The sequence below is a fragment of the Culex quinquefasciatus genome, chromosome 2 (assembly GCF_015732765.1).
Source record: "Culex quinquefasciatus strain JHB chromosome 2, VPISU_Cqui_1.0_pri_paternal, whole genome shotgun sequence".
NCBI lineage: Eukaryota > Metazoa > Arthropoda > Insecta > Diptera > Culicidae > Culex > Culex quinquefasciatus.
In genome coordinates, this window is record NC_051862.1 from 41,516,504 (window position 1) to 41,533,252 (window position 16,749).

General features: G+C 35.3%; 1 protein-coding gene across 1 annotated transcript; it reads right to left on the minus strand.

Annotated features, from left to right (window-relative positions):
* Nucleotides 1–1,458: 1,458 nt before the first annotated feature.
* On the minus strand, nt 1,459–11,797 carry LOC6034711 (putative eggshell protein). Its single transcript, XM_038257052.1, has 2 exons — nt 11,585–11,797; nt 1,459–2,269 (listed from the first exon to the last, which is right to left on the minus strand). The coding sequence occupies exon 2, from the start codon at nt 2,252–2,254 to the stop codon at nt 1,553–1,555; it is 702 nt and encodes a 233-aa protein (XP_038112980.1). The 5' UTR covers nt 2,255–2,269; nt 11,585–11,797; the 3' UTR covers nt 1,459–1,552.
* Between the last annotated feature and the right edge of the window lie 4,952 nt (nt 11,798–16,749).

A 16,749-nucleotide genomic window follows, 5' to 3' on the forward strand; every position in this document is an offset into this window, starting at 1 on the left:
AACAATGATAAAATGGCTCTAACAAGTTGTAGTTTCAACCAATCAGGCTCATATTTGGGGGAAAGGTGTGTCTACTGGATATACGTCTGCCATAATAGTGGCTTTGGTTATGGACGCTCCCTTGAAAAGTTATTCATAAATGTTTGATTCTGGGGTGTAAAAGTAAATTATGGACAAAAATTACTTTTTCGCTCGTAGGCTGCCATTAACACCAAAACTAATATTTCTTCAAATTTCTTTCGACGTTCCATAGGGATTAAGTTGGGCTACAATGTCCTTTCATTAGGTTTGGCCTAAATTTAGAATATACCCAGAATCCAGGGCTCTCTCATTGTTCCCCACTCATTTCAGCCCATGGGTAACAATGAGACACTTTGATTTTTCTTCATTAAACTTTTCAAAATCTATGGAAATCTTTCAAAACATGAATTAAAAGTGATTTTTGGCATATTTAAAGAGTTTTAACTTCAATTAACCAAAAATACAAAGTTATTTGGTATAAATATACGAATTTTACAAAATTTAAATACTTTTTAGTATAACTTTTGTTAGTTAAAGTTTCATGTTGGCAAAATTGCTCTAAAATGTTCAAGGCAAGTTACCTGCGATGGAACAATACAAAAACATGATGTTTTACTAGAAAAATCTTGATTTTCGTAGTGTGTCTCATTGTTCCCCAGCTGTCTCATTGTTCCTGCCAAGAGCGTCTACAATGAGACAGTTGAATAACTCTGGCTGTAGATGTCGGATCGATCTCATATTTTGGTCAATGTTAGAACCCATTAAAAGAAAGAAAATGCAACAATAAGCTCATTAAAACATGCTGATGAAAAAATGAGAAAAATCTTTGAAAGTTGAAAACCAAAAGTGTCTCATTGATGACTACCCTACCCTAAAACGCTTTTTATGAGCCGTTATTGAACGTGAAGGTGTGATATGCCAACATTAGAGGCATGATGGAGATAGGTGCTGCTCCCCCAATTTCCTTGTAATTTTGCTAAATTTAAAAATTGTTTAGTAAGATTTGCTGAGAACAACACAATTCCCGAATCACTTTCTTTTACGAAAACATCTTATCTGTGAGCCGTGAAAAGGAATTATGTGTGATTAATAGGTGCTTACATTCTTTTGTAGATAAGGTTTTTGACCGACAAACAGCCTCGTTATGTTGCCTGAGGTCATGGTTAAAAAACTGTTGCATAGTTACCGCCATCTTTGACTATGCACAGGAATTGGAACAGTTGTTTTAGCCTTTTTACTTCTCAATATTTGGATATTATTAATATGTTTCGGATAGAGCAGACACAGATTAACAAGAATAGGGCATCGATTTCCAAATTTCAAGCATTTAAGTGCACCCCAGATGACGGTATTTAAAATGTTGAGTTCAAGTGTTTCAAAACGAAAATAATACGAGATTTTTATTTAAAATTTGAAATTATACTTTTTTATTTACTCTTTTAAAATCCTATACAAAAACGAATCGACGTTTTACAATTGATTACATTTATCTATCCTTCAAACAAATCACTCATACAAACTCACTACCACTCTAGTGATGTCCCCCCTTTTTGAACCCATGCTCGCTGCCTCCACTCTTGCCCCCCTTCTTTCCGTAATCATCCTTGTGGGAGTAGTGCGACTCGTGGCCATGCTTCTTCTTCCAGCCCTTGTGGTCCTCATCGTGATGTCCCTTCTCCGAGTGTCCCTTCTTGGCATAGTGGTCCTCCTTGTGGGCCGAATCGTGATGACCACCCTTCTTGTGCTCTCCAGCATCCTTCATGTGGTGCTCGTGGAAGTCTCCGTACTTCTTGTGCTTGCCCTCCTTGTGCACATCATCGTAGAACTTGTGCTCCTTGTGATAATCGTCCTTGTGGGCCTTCTTGTGGTACCCCGTGGTCTTCGAGCCCTTCTTGTGACCCTTTTTGTGACCGTGCTTTCCATGTTTTTCGCCCTTCTTTTCCTCGTGATGTTTCTTGAACTCCTCACCCTCGTCGTGACTTTCCTTCTTGTGGCCACCTTCCTCCCCAAAGTGCGACTCGTGTTCCTCCTTGCCGTGATCGCCCTTTTCCTTCTTCTCCAGCCCGTGCTTCGACTTGTAGCCCTTGTCCGCCTTTTCGCCCTTTTTGCCGTGATGTTCGGCGCCGTGTTCGCTGCCACCGCTCTCCTCGAACGATTCCTCCTTTTTGTGGGCCGCCGTCAGCGAAACCGCCAGCACGAGCAGCACCAGCCCGCACACCCAAAAGTGCCGCATGGTGGTGGGGTGGAGCTAGGGGGAGACAGAGAGGAGATTAGATTCTTTTAATGTTTGTTGTTTGAAATACATTTTATTCAAATAATTAAATCAATTTCAATTTCACTGGAAATTAATTTCAATATTTACATAGTATGTTTGAAAATAACCGATAATAGTTATAGATTTGAAAGTCAACTCAATTTAAAAAAATAAAATGAGCAAAAAGAAACGCAACTAACGATTGAAAGTAAAAATGTTATTCATAAATAACAAAACTTTGATTTGGGACCATTCACAAACCACGTGGACACTTTTTTGGAAATGTGTTCAGTATTGGGACTGATTGTTTATTTACCCAAACTTTTTTGGAAATCCCAAACCCCCCCCCCCTCGTGGACAATAGTCCATACAAAAAAAAAACATTTTTGTATGGAGCGTGGACAATCACCATACCCCCTAATGTGTCCACGTGGTTTATGGGTGGCCCCTTTGTAAAATCGCGATAACTCGTGATGATTACAAGCAAACCCCTTATGTTTATACATAATTTTTTTGTGATTATCTGCTCTACAACTTTTTAAACATTATTACAATCTAAAAAATTACCCTGTGAAATCACAAAAAAGCATTAAATTTTTAAATAAAAAAAAATAACCCTTCATAAAAATAACAGTTAAGTAACGAAAATATAGCAGAATTTTTTAAACTTTTTTTTGTATTTTTTATTCGATGAAGAATACGTTTTAAATAGGGGCGTCCAGTTTTACATGAAAGTCCCTTTGACATCAAATTTCCAAACCATCACTATGTCAGGCTACAGATTATTGAAAAACACGTATTTTTTTCAAATTTTCAAAAATGGAAGAGGTCGTATCGCCCTTCCGTTAACAGATGTTGAAAAATGGAGTTCGGATTCGTAATCAGGGAAAAAATACCTCTTAGGACAAAGTTTTACACAAATCGAAGAGGAGTCGGGGCAACTTTTTTCGATTTTATGTGAGTTGTTTGAGAATTACCCTGTGATTGTGTTCTAATTAAAAATAAAAAAAACGTTACTTAATCCACCTTTAGGTGGTTGGTGCCTTCCTCACATTCATAAAGTCAATACATTCAGTAAAAATAGCAACATCCCCCCTTAACATGTTTAACAAATCAACTTTATTACTCATTTCTTTTGATAGGGTTCGCAGACCTTCAATATTTCTGGCTCATCGGCAAGGTCTGATAAAAATCCTATCCAACAATAGTTCGCATGGAAGATTCAGACAATATTTCTATCACAACATCTGAAATCCAGCCTCCAAAAAGTGTATAAATAACACTTAAGTGCTAATAACTTTTGATAGGGTTGTCAGATCCACGATGTTTTGGGCTCATTGGAAAGGTCTTTTTAATACCTTTCTGAAAATGTATAACATGATAGGTTTTCTTGCAAAAACCACCCTTTTTACAATTCTCCGGACACACGCCAAAATCGTTTTTTTAGCATAACTTTTGAAGTACTTAACTAAACTTGCTGATTTTAAAGTGAAACCTATGGGACCCCAAGACGGATCGAATGAGACTAATACGGTCAAAATCCGTTCATCCAGTCCGGATATAATCGAGTGAGAATTTTTTTGTCCACCCACCTACACACATCCACATAGACATTTGCTCAGAACATGATTCTTAGTCGATATGTTTACGTGAAGGTGGGTCTACGAGGTCAAATTAATAAGTTCATTTTTCGAGTGATTTTATAGCCTTTCCTCAGTAAGGTGAGGAAGGCAAAAAGATTAATCAGGGATTATTAATGAATTTTAAAATATTTTGCATTTCATTGGCGTATAAATAAATGGAATGAATTTGTAAAATATAAGATGTTTATTTTTATTATTTGTTTGATTTTTTTTTAAATTTTTTTTGTCCCTTTTCGACTTACGGTGAAGCTGATTTGCAGAAACTGTCTATACATTATCCATGAGTAAAATAAAGTTTTGAGTATTTATGAAGGTGGTTCAAACAGGTTCAAACTTGACTTTTCACCTTCTTTTGCAGAACGGAATTGTATGGGTGTACTCTGGGTGCAGAATAGTGGTTCGCAAAGCGGCCTCAATTTAGAACTGTCAAAGCGGAACCAATTTACTGTTCGCAAAATGATACCAAGAAGTGGCAAGTATTGTAATCGGTCTATAATTTATTTTGTCGGTGGCGTCGAGCTTTTGAGGTATTCGAAGTAAACAAATCTTAAGAAGAGGGTAGAAATCGAGATTGGGTAAATTCGTCGCTAACATTTCAATAAGCGCTATGTCTCACGCAAAACTTACGTTTATGACGCTTTTTGAAATGTTAGCGACGAATTATCAATAACTATGAATAGCACATCGTCGTCATCGTGCTAACTTGTCGTACGTGCATTTTGGGCCAAATTGAGTTAAGAACGCCATTTTGTGCAGCTCACAATGCCTCACCTTTTGACCTTCACAGATTCCCAAAATTCGATTCCAATCCTGAGATATTCAACAAAAACCGAAATAACTCCGTGCATTTTTGTCACTTTATATATGAAAGTAGTTTCAATCTTGTCGTGCTATCTTGTCACTCCATGAAAATTGATGTAAGTGCGACAAAAGGCCAAAGGGATTTCAGGCCAGGAAAGTCAGGATGCGTTTGTCGCACGTACAAGCTAGACTACCGTAAACATTTGTAATTATAACTCGGGACTCCAGCAACCAACTTCAACCAAACTTTGGGACAATGCACAGAATGGTGAGCCAAACAAAACGTTTTTGTTATTGTTTACATTGCGTGCTCTCGTTTTTGAATATTCAAGGCCAAACATTAAAACGCGCTTTTCTCGGAACGTCAAAATGGCGGGTGCGACAAGATAGCACGACGACGTCGACATGCCAAATAATATTGAATAATCTTACTCCAACTGCACAATCTCGGAACTTCGATTCAGTTGTTCTTCTGATTCACAAAATTCCACCCACTTCTAACGTAATATTTCGTTACGTGGAAATCAAAAAGGCTTCTTTTGGTCGTCGATTAGTCTATGAAAATTTAAACATGAACAGATTTATAAAAAAAAAATCAAAACAAGTATTTTCAGCAGCAAAAAATATGTCACGCTTGAGCTTGAACATAGCCTGCCACTTTGTTTATGTTTACAGCTGTAGTGCAGATGTATTAGTGGGGAGCAGTGGGGAGCATTCGAAAATCCCGTTACGCATTCTGTCTTTTCAGCACCCAGGGTGTACTGATGGTGGGTCTCGTGGCGCAGGGGTAGCGGCTTCGGCTGCCGATCCCGATGATGCTATGAGACGCGGGTTCGATTCCCGCCTTATCCACTGAGCTTCTATCGGATGGTGAAGTAAAACGTCGGTCCCGGTTTCTCCTGTCTCGTCAGAGGCGCTGGAGCAGAAATCCCACTTTAGAGGAAGGCCATGCCCCGGGGGGCGTAGTGCCAATAGTTTCGGTGTACTGATGGTAAACATAAACATTGTTTTTGATACGAATTATGAACTCTTTGAATATTTCCGTAATTTCTTTGAAAAAAATATGAGGATTTTTCAGTAAAAAATTGTTTCTTTTTTCAAACTTATTTCAAATGGTTTTCTAAAAATGAATAAAAAAACTTAATTTCCAAACTCTTATACAAAGTCCAACAAATTATTTTCGACGATTTTCAAAACGACTTTTTTTGCATTTTTTTGATTTGAAGTTTGACCATTGATTCCAAATTTATAAAAAAAAATTGCATCATTTATTTTTTCCATACAAGGCTTTCAAGAACTGTTTAAACAAAATTTGCATTTGGGCATCGATTTGATGTCTTGAGCAAAGTTGTACTTTACAAGTTGAATTCACAAAACAGGTATTTTAAAATTTTGGTTTTCGGGAAAATGCACATTTTGATTTAGAATTCAGTATAATTGCAAGAGATTAAACTTATTAAACAAATATGGTCAACATAATGAAAAAAAATATAAAATGCAAAATAGAATTTGAGTTCGAAAATAAACTTTTTAGTATAATTTCAACATTTTTAAGTTATGTTGCGTTTTTTTTAAATTTTGTATTGTGAGGTAAGAAAAAAGTTAATAACAAATGCCTCGATGCTAACCACATTTTTTAAAGGTTTGGACTATTGATGAAATAAATGTATAAATAACAGTACTGTAAACATTTTCAATGACAAGCAAAATAAAAGTTTGATTACTAAAATACCAGCTACGATTGCTGAATCTTCAGCAAATGATCTGTCAAACTGCCACAAGAAAAATTACTGCATTTTCAGCGAAATAATTTGACATTTCTTTTGCTGAAATTCCAGTAGTTTTGACTAGCATTTTACTGAAATTTCAGTAAATCGTCTGTCAAAGTGACAAATACCAGTTAACTGAGAATTCAGTAAAATCTAAATTACTGAAAAAAAACTTTAATGAATTTCAGTAAAAAAAATTTGGTGGTGCCTCATCACTTTGCGAAAAATGAGTTTTTCTCAGCGTCACTTTGAAAATTTATTGCAACGGCCTTAAGAGGCAGTTTTTGTAAATATTGCTCGGTTTGTTCTAGAGGTCGTATCGAGATGCTCCAATTTGGATGAAACTTTCAGCGTTTGTTTGTCTATACATGAGATGAACTCATGCCAAATATGAGCCCTCTACGACAAAGGGAAGTGGGGTAAAACGGTCTTTGAAGTTTGAGGTCCAAAAAACCTAACAAATCTTAAAATTGCTCGCGTTTGCGTAAAATTTCATCAATTCCAATTCTCTTAGATGCATTCGAATGGTCTTTTGAAGCACTTCAAAATGAACCATAGACATCTAGGATTGGTTTGACTTTTTCTCATAGCTTTTGCAAATTACTTTTATAAATGGTTTTTTTTAAACCCTTAATATCTTTTTGCAACAGCCTCCAACACCCATTCTCTTATGGGTCAAAAGTTAGGGAATTTCATGGACTATAAGCCTACGGTATTAACTTTTTGGCCAATCGCAGTTTTTCTCATAGTTTTTCTATTTTTCTATAACAAACATTTTACAACGTTAGTTTTTTGCCCTGTAGGCTTCCATAGTGGCACTTTTTGGTCTCAATTTTGACATTTTCGGAATCCTCGGAAAATTTCACGTTAGTTAGAAGTATTGGAGTTGTAAATTTTATTGAAAAAAATTCCATTTAGAATGAATTGAAATATTTTTTAATAATTTGATGGGTTAGGGGTAAAACAGGTTTTCGCCTACTTGATACAGCATTTGACATATTGATCACAGAGTAAATAAGATCTTTTTCTTTTTTCAAAAATGTTTTATTTAATTATTTAAAAAATCAAATATACAACTCCAATACTTCTAACTAACGTGAAATTTTCCGAAGATTCCGAATATGACAAAATTGAGACCAAAAAGTGCCGCTATGGAAGCCTGCAGGGCAAAAACTAACGTTGTAAAATGTTTGTTGTAGAAAAATCGAAAAACAATGAGAAAAACTGCGATTGGCCAAAAAGTTAATACCGCAGGCTTATAGTCAATGAAATTACCTATCTTTTGACCTAAAGGAGTATGGGTGTTGGAGGCTGTTGCAAAAAGATATTAAGGTTTTAAAAAAATCCATTTTTAACAGTAATTTGCAAAAGCTATGAGAAAAAGTCAAACCAATCCTAGATGTCTATGGCTCATTTTGAAGTGCTTCAAAAGACCATTCGAATGCATCTAAGAGAGTTGGAATTGATGAAGTTTTACGCAAACGCGAGCAATTTAAAGATTTTTTTAGGTTTTTTGGACCTCAACCTTCAATGCCCTTTTTACCCCACTTCCCTTTGTCGTAGAGGGCTCATATTTGGCATGAGTTCATCTTAGTATAGACAAACAAACGCTGAAAGTTTCATCCAAATCGGAGCACCTCGATACGACCTGTTACACATTGGTGAAAAACTCGCTCTTAAGCCCAAATAAAAAAATACAAAAATTAAAATCTAAATGATTTCAAATTGTATAATTATAATTTCATGAAATTGTATCACGAGATTTCGAATCACTAAGTTATTTCACAATTTGATTTAGTTATTTATTGAATGGGTTGTGCAGCGCGGAGTTGTGTGTTGGAGCGAGACGGGAAGCGCGGTGATTCGGACGGCTGGCATTGAGCTTTGTTCGTGTGCGTGCCGTGTTGTCGGTCACGCTCCTGATGATGAGAGCGAGAACGCTCGATGTCATCATCGTGATCTGTGCGAGGCGTTGATGATGGTCAGGAGAGAGTGTTGCTGAGAGTGATGCGAGAGTCTACAGTTTGGCAGCAACTTTGGTGAGCCCGTTTTGATTTGAGTTGTATTGTTGATTTGATTTTGGTTGGCCGCGGTGGGGTTTTCTTGAAGTAATTCGTTGGTTGTCAAAAATTGATCGCGGTAGGTCGCGGTGGATATTTTTCTACCACAGTTTTTTTTGTGTGATCCAGCCTGATGGCAAGATTGTCAAATTGTATGTATGGGCCGCGATACTCACATTGGTTGGACCGTGGACCCCGCTATTTGGTCGCTTTACCCCTCTGACGCTAAATATAGGGTAAAAGAGCCAGCAAATGTGCAATTGAAAAAAAGTTTTTTTTTGTGAAAAAATATTTCAAATTGTGTTTTTAATGAATAATTTTAAATATGTTTTGTCAAAAAATAAATAACTAGAAAAAATAAAATATTATCCAGCCTTTTAAGGACGAAATCAATCGTTCACATTTTTTAATGTTAACTTTATTAACATATTTTAGTGTTAAATGAGGTTAAATGTCAATATTCCAAGAAGATAATGTACAGCTTGTGACGATAAACTACCTTTCCTTTACTTAGAAATCGTATCCAGAAGGAAAACGATCACCAGCTATGTTGGTCCGCACCGGGTTCTGAACTCCCATTTGCGAGGCGGAAGCCTTACCGCATGGCTCGGTCTTAACAAAAAAAATAATTAGACAATAAATAACAATTTCAAATTACAAACCTAAATATTAAATAAACTTATTTTCAAATTGACTTATAAATGGCCTGTATACCCTATTTTGTGCAACCAGTTTATGGAGCATTCACCCTATATGGACTGTCAAAAGTGAGGTTCACTTTTTGACAAGCTTGCCACCAGTCTGGTGTGATCAATGTGGTAGATGCTTTGGTGGATTTTTGACGGTTCCAATTATTTCAGGAAGGTCCACGATTGGCCGGAATCGGATTAACAATACAACATTGGTGTTTTTCTATCTGATTAGATAACGTAATGAGGAAGGGATTAATGAAGGTTGAGCGTGTGCGGGTGTATGTATGTCTCCACTGAACATTTCAAGTCTCTAAAACAGTAATTTAAATTAATTAGTTTTTTGTGTGATTGGCTGAGTGAATGAATGATTGAAAGAGTATGTAAATTACTAATGATATATTTGTTTTCAGGGCAAGCTTACTGCTGATATAAGAACAAACGGGTAGCGTTTCTCGGTGGTCGTGAGATCGATTTTATTTTAATGAAATTTAGTCCGATAGATTAGTTCGATTAGGACCGCGTCGGGTCAATTTTGTGTAGCGCGTTCGTCGCCGTGTTTGATAAACGATATAGCCGTTTTTCCGTGTATTATTTCTACGATTTGACAGTATGTGTTTTGTAGGTTCGCTATACGCTTGCGAGGTATAAATTTAAAATTTGAAGAGACGTTTTCCGTAAAACGCATGAAAAAATAATTCTCAGCATTATAGCTCGGAGAGCACGATAACGAGTATTTCTCCTACGCGGTTGTTAAGCCCTTCTTGTAGCTTCGTAACTCATCAGTTATCGGTCACTAATCTTATAGTTATTCAAAAGTTGAAATCGTCTATGATCCACTCGAATTAAACACTTTACGTAGGGTTTAATATTTTACCTGTTAAATACATTCTTTGTGGTTTTATCTTTCCACAGCCGGCTGTCTAAGATAATCCATCTAAACGTGAATAAATCACAAATAAACGGGAATAGTCTCAACAGCAGCATCCGATTGCTAGCCTTGGGAATAATACATCAACCCATTAAACAAAACTTATCGATTATTTGGGTCACATCATCATCTTCTATGATGAATCCTGACCATTACCCTTCCCTACTAACAAAATCCCAAGTAGAAGTAGTTTTCCGGCACACGCGGGGGTGTGGATATCGTATAGAACCCACCCTTGGTAGCAGCCTGTGCTAACTAACATTCCCGTCCCGTTCCCTCGAGATCTACAAACTGACATGGCGGGCGCCGTTGGTGGCCAATGACTGTTTCTTATCTACAGCAGCTCTAGTTTTGATGATCTTGATGTTTTATCTTTTCAGCGCATTCATGCATGCTGTTGATAAGGGAAACATCACTAGATCGTTGAAGCGTATGATCGCTAGTGCTGATAGGATATTACGGTCCTGTTCAGCAACGGAGAAGGACAACCATGGGTGGTCTCTCATGCTCATGCTCATGCTCATGCTCATTTGATTAAGTTATTTATTGAATTTATTTTTAAAAAAAAGTATTTTCAATGAATTTCAAACAATTTTTAAACAAAAATATACAAGAAGTGTATGAAACAAGTTGTGAGGAATGATTTTTTTTGCACGAATCGTCCATTTATTCAACGAAGTTCGTCGAGGTTATATCCAAAGCAGTATCGGAAAGTATTACTTTTAAAACAAGTGTTGAGTTCAACTACTCAAATGTATGCTGGTAGGAAAAGTAACAATCAATATAATTTTGCTTTTTCTGCTTAAAGTTCATTAAACATTTTAAAAAGATCTTCTTATTGAACCCGAAATTAAAAAAAAAGTTGATGATGGGAAAATGATCCTGAGGACCATACCATACATTAACCATCAGGCCTGAATGGGTTAAATTGGTTTCTGTACATAATTTTTAACACAGCATGACACATTTAATGATGTCAGTAAACGATTGATTTTCGACAAGTTTTTTCAAGTGAACAAAAAGGTTGTTATTCCGAGGGTTCTCCATGATGTACTCTATGTTGAAGATACATTTTTTAAGGATTGATCTGTTAAGTACAAAATGGCTGCGTTGAGTTGAGATGGATGTAAACTGCAAAAATCCATTGTAATAATTGTAAACATCTTGCACTAAATGTACTGAAGAATGGCGAATTCCAGACCAGAACCAGAACTAACCATTTTTGCTATCTTTTATAGTCCAACTGAAATAGATAAACAAAAACGGCTCGATTTAAACTGTCACCAAGTTTTCCTTCACAAAGCACAACTCCCAATAAACACTATCTTTCCAGTTCATAATCACTTGCTAAACGATCCAACTATCACCGGCAGTGGTTTCCACACCATCGAAATAGGGGCAATTAGAAACACTTACTTCTTGCAGCACCAACAGTCCAACCAACTATCGTCACTAATTATCCGTTTTGTCAGTTTTGGGACCACCACTTTTTCGCCCCCTCCCTTGGAAAGTCCTTTTTTCCAAGCTGTTTTAAAACTGCTCCTCTGCTTCCTTCGAAGCGATTCCAGACAGCACTACGCGTTGCTCTCGGCAAAAACCGTAAACCGTTTGTGATCTATCCGGAGGCAAGTGGCATTGTATTTATAATAAAAACAGACAGCTTCGGCCCCGTGAACAATAAGATAAAACTTATTTTGCAGTCTGCGTGCGAGAGAGAGCGGCCCTTCCACCCTCCTACAGTGCTACCTTCTTGGACCAGTTTTTTTGTCCCTCGATGGTAGGGTTGAATTGTGTTTAGTTGGGATATTGTTTTCTCATTTCATTTTTTTTGAAGATATCACCTGAATATTTTTACAAAAAATGTGGAAAATAAAACGAAAAGCAATTTTAAACTTGAAAATCAAATTTATTAGTTTCCCTCTAATTATTATTATTTTAGAAAATCAGATAAAAATCAAATTAAGAATGATTTTAACTTGAACATAACATACAACTCAGTTTCTTTACTCTGATTGGACTCTCTTCCCAACAGTTAACGAGCTTACCTTAGTTGATCTTTATTTCTTCTCTCAGTTGACGCCCTTTTGAATACTATTTATCGTGTGCTGGATTTTGCTACTTTGCGTACATTTCCAACGCTCAGATCTCGGAGTTTTGCTTGGTGTTTTTGTCGGTAGTTTGTGTATCGTGTTGGTGTGCGTCAGTGACAAAAGTGCAAAAGTTTGTGTAGTTTGAAATTGGAAGCATCCTTTTTGTTTATTTGTTTTGTTCTGGTTGTAACATTTTTTGTTTGGAAACATGAGTTTGATTCTCAAAAATTAGTTTGGTTGGAAATATCATTCGTCAGATCCATTGAAATCAATTGAATAAAAACGCTAATTTATATAGTTAGAATACTAGAACCAGAACCAACGGAATTGAACCTAAAATTTCTTTTCAATATTGATATTAAAAAGACAATTTTATCAAACACTTTTGCAAATTTCCACAGCTTTTTTTTTAATTAAATCAATGAATGCCCAAAGTTTTTGATTGGCGAGCTGAAATTTTAAGATTTCAGAACAGTGCGGGCAAAATTTAAGAACCAATCAAAAAAAAAATTTTTTTTTTTTAAATAAAATTGACAGTTTTTCTAACAATGGCAAAAGACTTAAAAAATCACTATCATTTTGAAAATTAAAAAAAAATAATTCAATAAAAAGCATAAATTCAATTAAAATTTGAAAATTAATAAAAATTCCATCATAAAAATAATTTTTGAATGTTTGCATTGAATTCTCCAAATGTTTCTTTATAACAACAAGTTTAGTGGAAAATCATGTATAAAGCAAATGAATAAAATGCTTATCAATAAATATAATAAAACGCTGCTATCAACTCTCTACGAAATCGGTTTTTTTATTAATTTGAATTTTTTATTTTTTTTTTCAGTATAAATTTTAATTTTTTTTATTCGGCTGAAACTTTTTTGGTGCCTTCGGTATGCCCAAAGAAGGCATTTTGCATCATTAGTTTTTCCAAATAATTTTCCACACAAATTTGGTCTGTATCTTTTGAAGAAAATTTTTGATCGATTTGATGCCTTCGGCAAAGTTATAGGAATGGATAAGGACTACACCGAAATAAATGATGCACGGTAAAAACATGAGTGATTTTTAATTTCACTTTTTGTCACGAATACTTGATTTGTAAAAAACACTTTTTTATTTTTTTTTTATTTTTTGATATGATCTAGAAGACATCAAATGCCAACTTTTCAGAAATTTCCAGAAATGGGAAAAAATCTTTGGGACCATCCATAAACCACGTGGCCACTTTTTTGGGAAAAAAACTTTTTTGTATGGATCGTGGACAATCGCCATTACCCCCCCCCCCTTAAGTGTCTACGTGGTTTATGGTTGGTCCCTTTGACCGAGTTATGAATTTTTGAATCAATACTGATTTTAACCAAAAAAACCAAATAGTTTTTGCATTTTTTTTTAAAAGGGCGTAATATTGAATGTTTGGCCCTTTTGAAATGTTAGTCTTGATTAAAAAAGATGAAATTATTGTTTTCGATAAGATCAGAAATTTCTCGAATGCTTCATGTTTTAACATTGAAAATCGGAGCATTAGTTCCTGATACATCGACATTAGATAATCGTGGGTTGTTTGAGTGTGATTTAGAAAACATAAATTTTCCTGTTTTTAAATTTTGCATGGCAACATCTCAGAAACTAAGGGTCGTATCAACAAAGTTCCAAAAAGCTAAATATAGAGAATTTTCTCAGCTTTTCAACAATATTTTTTACAAAGGTGGGCAAACATGGGCACTTATTTGAAAAAAATGAAAAACTGCGACTATTTTCAAAAAAGTTACCTAAAAATGGTTATAATTTGAAAACGGTGCACTTTACTGCCCATCATTGAAAAAACGGCTAATATCCACTTTTGGCAACTAGGTGATAGAGGATGTTTCAACGCATCTTCTGGAACTTGAATTTCACTGAAATAGTGTTTAGACTTGGCTGCCGATGCGAAAAAACAAACGGCCAATATGCCACTCTTATGGGAAATTGCCTTGACGGAAATTTTGTGAAAAACACTAAAACGCGTTTTTCTCGGAATACTTGACTTGGCATAATAGAATTTTCAATTATGGGGAGTATATCAAAAATTCACTATAGTACTTTTTGATTGACTTTTTGTATTGATTCAAAAAATCATGACTCTGTCAATGATTTTTGCATTGATGTCTTCCAAAACATGTCAGACAATAAAAAAATTAAAATAGTGTTTTTTGAAAATCAAATTTTAGTGACAAAAAGTGAAATTAAAAATCACCATTTTTTTACCGTGTATAATTTTTTCAGTGTAGTCCTTATCCATACCTACAACTTTGACACCAAATCGATCAAAAAATATCTTCCATAGAGACAGATATTCGAATTTTCATAAATCATTATTGTATGGACAGCTGCCAAATTTGTATGGAAAATTATATGGATAAACTAATGATGCAAAATGGCTTTTTTGGGCATACTGAGGGCACCAAAAAAGTTTCAGTCGGATTAAAAAATACAAAATAAAAAACGAATGACCGAAATTTCAGAGAATTGCTCTGCTGCAAAAAGCATTTTGGCTGTTTCTTTCTTTTTGATGAGTTTTTGAGAAAAAAAAACTTTCCAAGTAAAATTTTAGCAATCAAATTTGAATGCCATTCAGGAAATCCTAGTTTTTGGTAAGATACCGTTAACCAGACTGACGTTGATAGCCGGGGTGACATTGACAGGTTGATCTTTTTGTACAAAATGAAAAAAAAAAAAACGAATTGAATACATACAGAATAGGGGAAATATACCCTTTCTAATCAACACCTATCTTCGTCATATGGAGAGTTTGATGCTCGATTTAAGCTCCAAAAATACTATTTAGGCTATAAACTTACCAGCAACAGCACCGCCTCGAGTAAGCAAGAAAATTTATGCCATTTACTGGCCAAAAAGATCAAATTTAATGCACTTTTGATCATAATTTCTATTTTGCGAGACCATTTCTCATCATTTTGGTGGCACACACATCCACACGCAAGATCAGAGGTTAACTGCTTAACGAAAGTCGCCATCAATATCTTTTAGCTTGCACTACCGATTTCAAAGCGCTTAAGATATAAAATTGCTTCCAACTACCGGCTACATGTTCTTTTGACCGTTACTTAGTCACTCACTTGAAAAATAATCCCGAAAAATGTCAATAATTAGCAAGCACCATCAAAAAAACAAACGCGCCAAGTCGTTTGACGTTTCAATTTTGAATATCCATTCCAATCGAAGGCTGAAGAAAACCGAGCGAGGAGCGAAGGCAAATAAAGAACAAAGGGTGGCCACCAACACCACCAACATGCTGGTGCAGCGCCTGTTGGAGTGAGCAAGTGCTGCCAGGAACCTTTCGCTATAAATGCTACTTTTCGTGAGTGTTCGCTTAAAATTTCATCAATTTTGGCAGCACTAAGCAGACCCAAAAGAACGCTGGAAGGAAAAAAGAACTAAGCTGAAAATAGAAAAATGGGCGTGGCCCAATGCACTCAACTGATTAGAATGCACTTTTGAAATATTTTTTTAAAATGCTTGTAAAAGGAATAGCATAACTTTGAATGAAAGTGAAAATAAACAGAAATGTTCACAAAAAGTTGCTCTACTCGTTGGTGTACTTGGTTTTAGTGAATTTGAATGCACAATGCAGATTATCCAGCATCATTCAAACACGACCGCTTATTAGGCTTAAAATAGGCATATTTCCCCTAGTATGGGCAAAATTCAGCTCCTGCTTTATTCGGTATTGGGAAGAATTTTTCGGGAAAAAAATCATAGAAATTGGAAGCTTAACATTGCAAAACTATGCTGGAAAAAAATGAGCATCGTAGTATTAAAACTGTTAAAGTTATTTGCAAAACTTGAAAATGTTGTGTTTTCATCTAATTTTTACTGAGCTTTCATTATGATTTTTGGACAATAAAAAAAGCATTTATTGATATTGTAAGCAGGGTTACCAGGACAAAATTAGAAAAATCTGCAAAGTATCGATGAAAAATCTGGAAAAATCTGGCAGATAAAAATTTAACAAGTCTGAATGGTAAAAGGAGGGAGGATATGAATTAATTCAAAAATTTGTAGAATTCAGATGGTTTGACTGATTTTATGACCTCAAAAATGTTTAGTTTACATCTTCTTTTTGAAAAACACGTTCTATTTTTAATATATTTTTAATTAAATACGTTAATTTTAATCAAAAAATTGTGTAAAATGGGCAAAAGGTGAAAAATCTGGCAAAATCTGTCAATATCTGGCACAGAGAAGGGTAAATCTTTATTCTGACTAACACTTGAAAAATCTGGCATTCCCAGATTTATCTGGCAACCTGGCAACCCTGATTGTAAGTGTTGATCTATATTGTTTTGCCATAATCTTCATTATTCATTAGATACAAAACATTAAAAAATATTTTTTGTTAAATTTTCTGCAAAAAGCGTGATCGGGGCAAAATGCACCGCTATGATGCTTCTTTGTAAAAACAGCCGTGTCATCTAGTGGTGACTAGTGAAA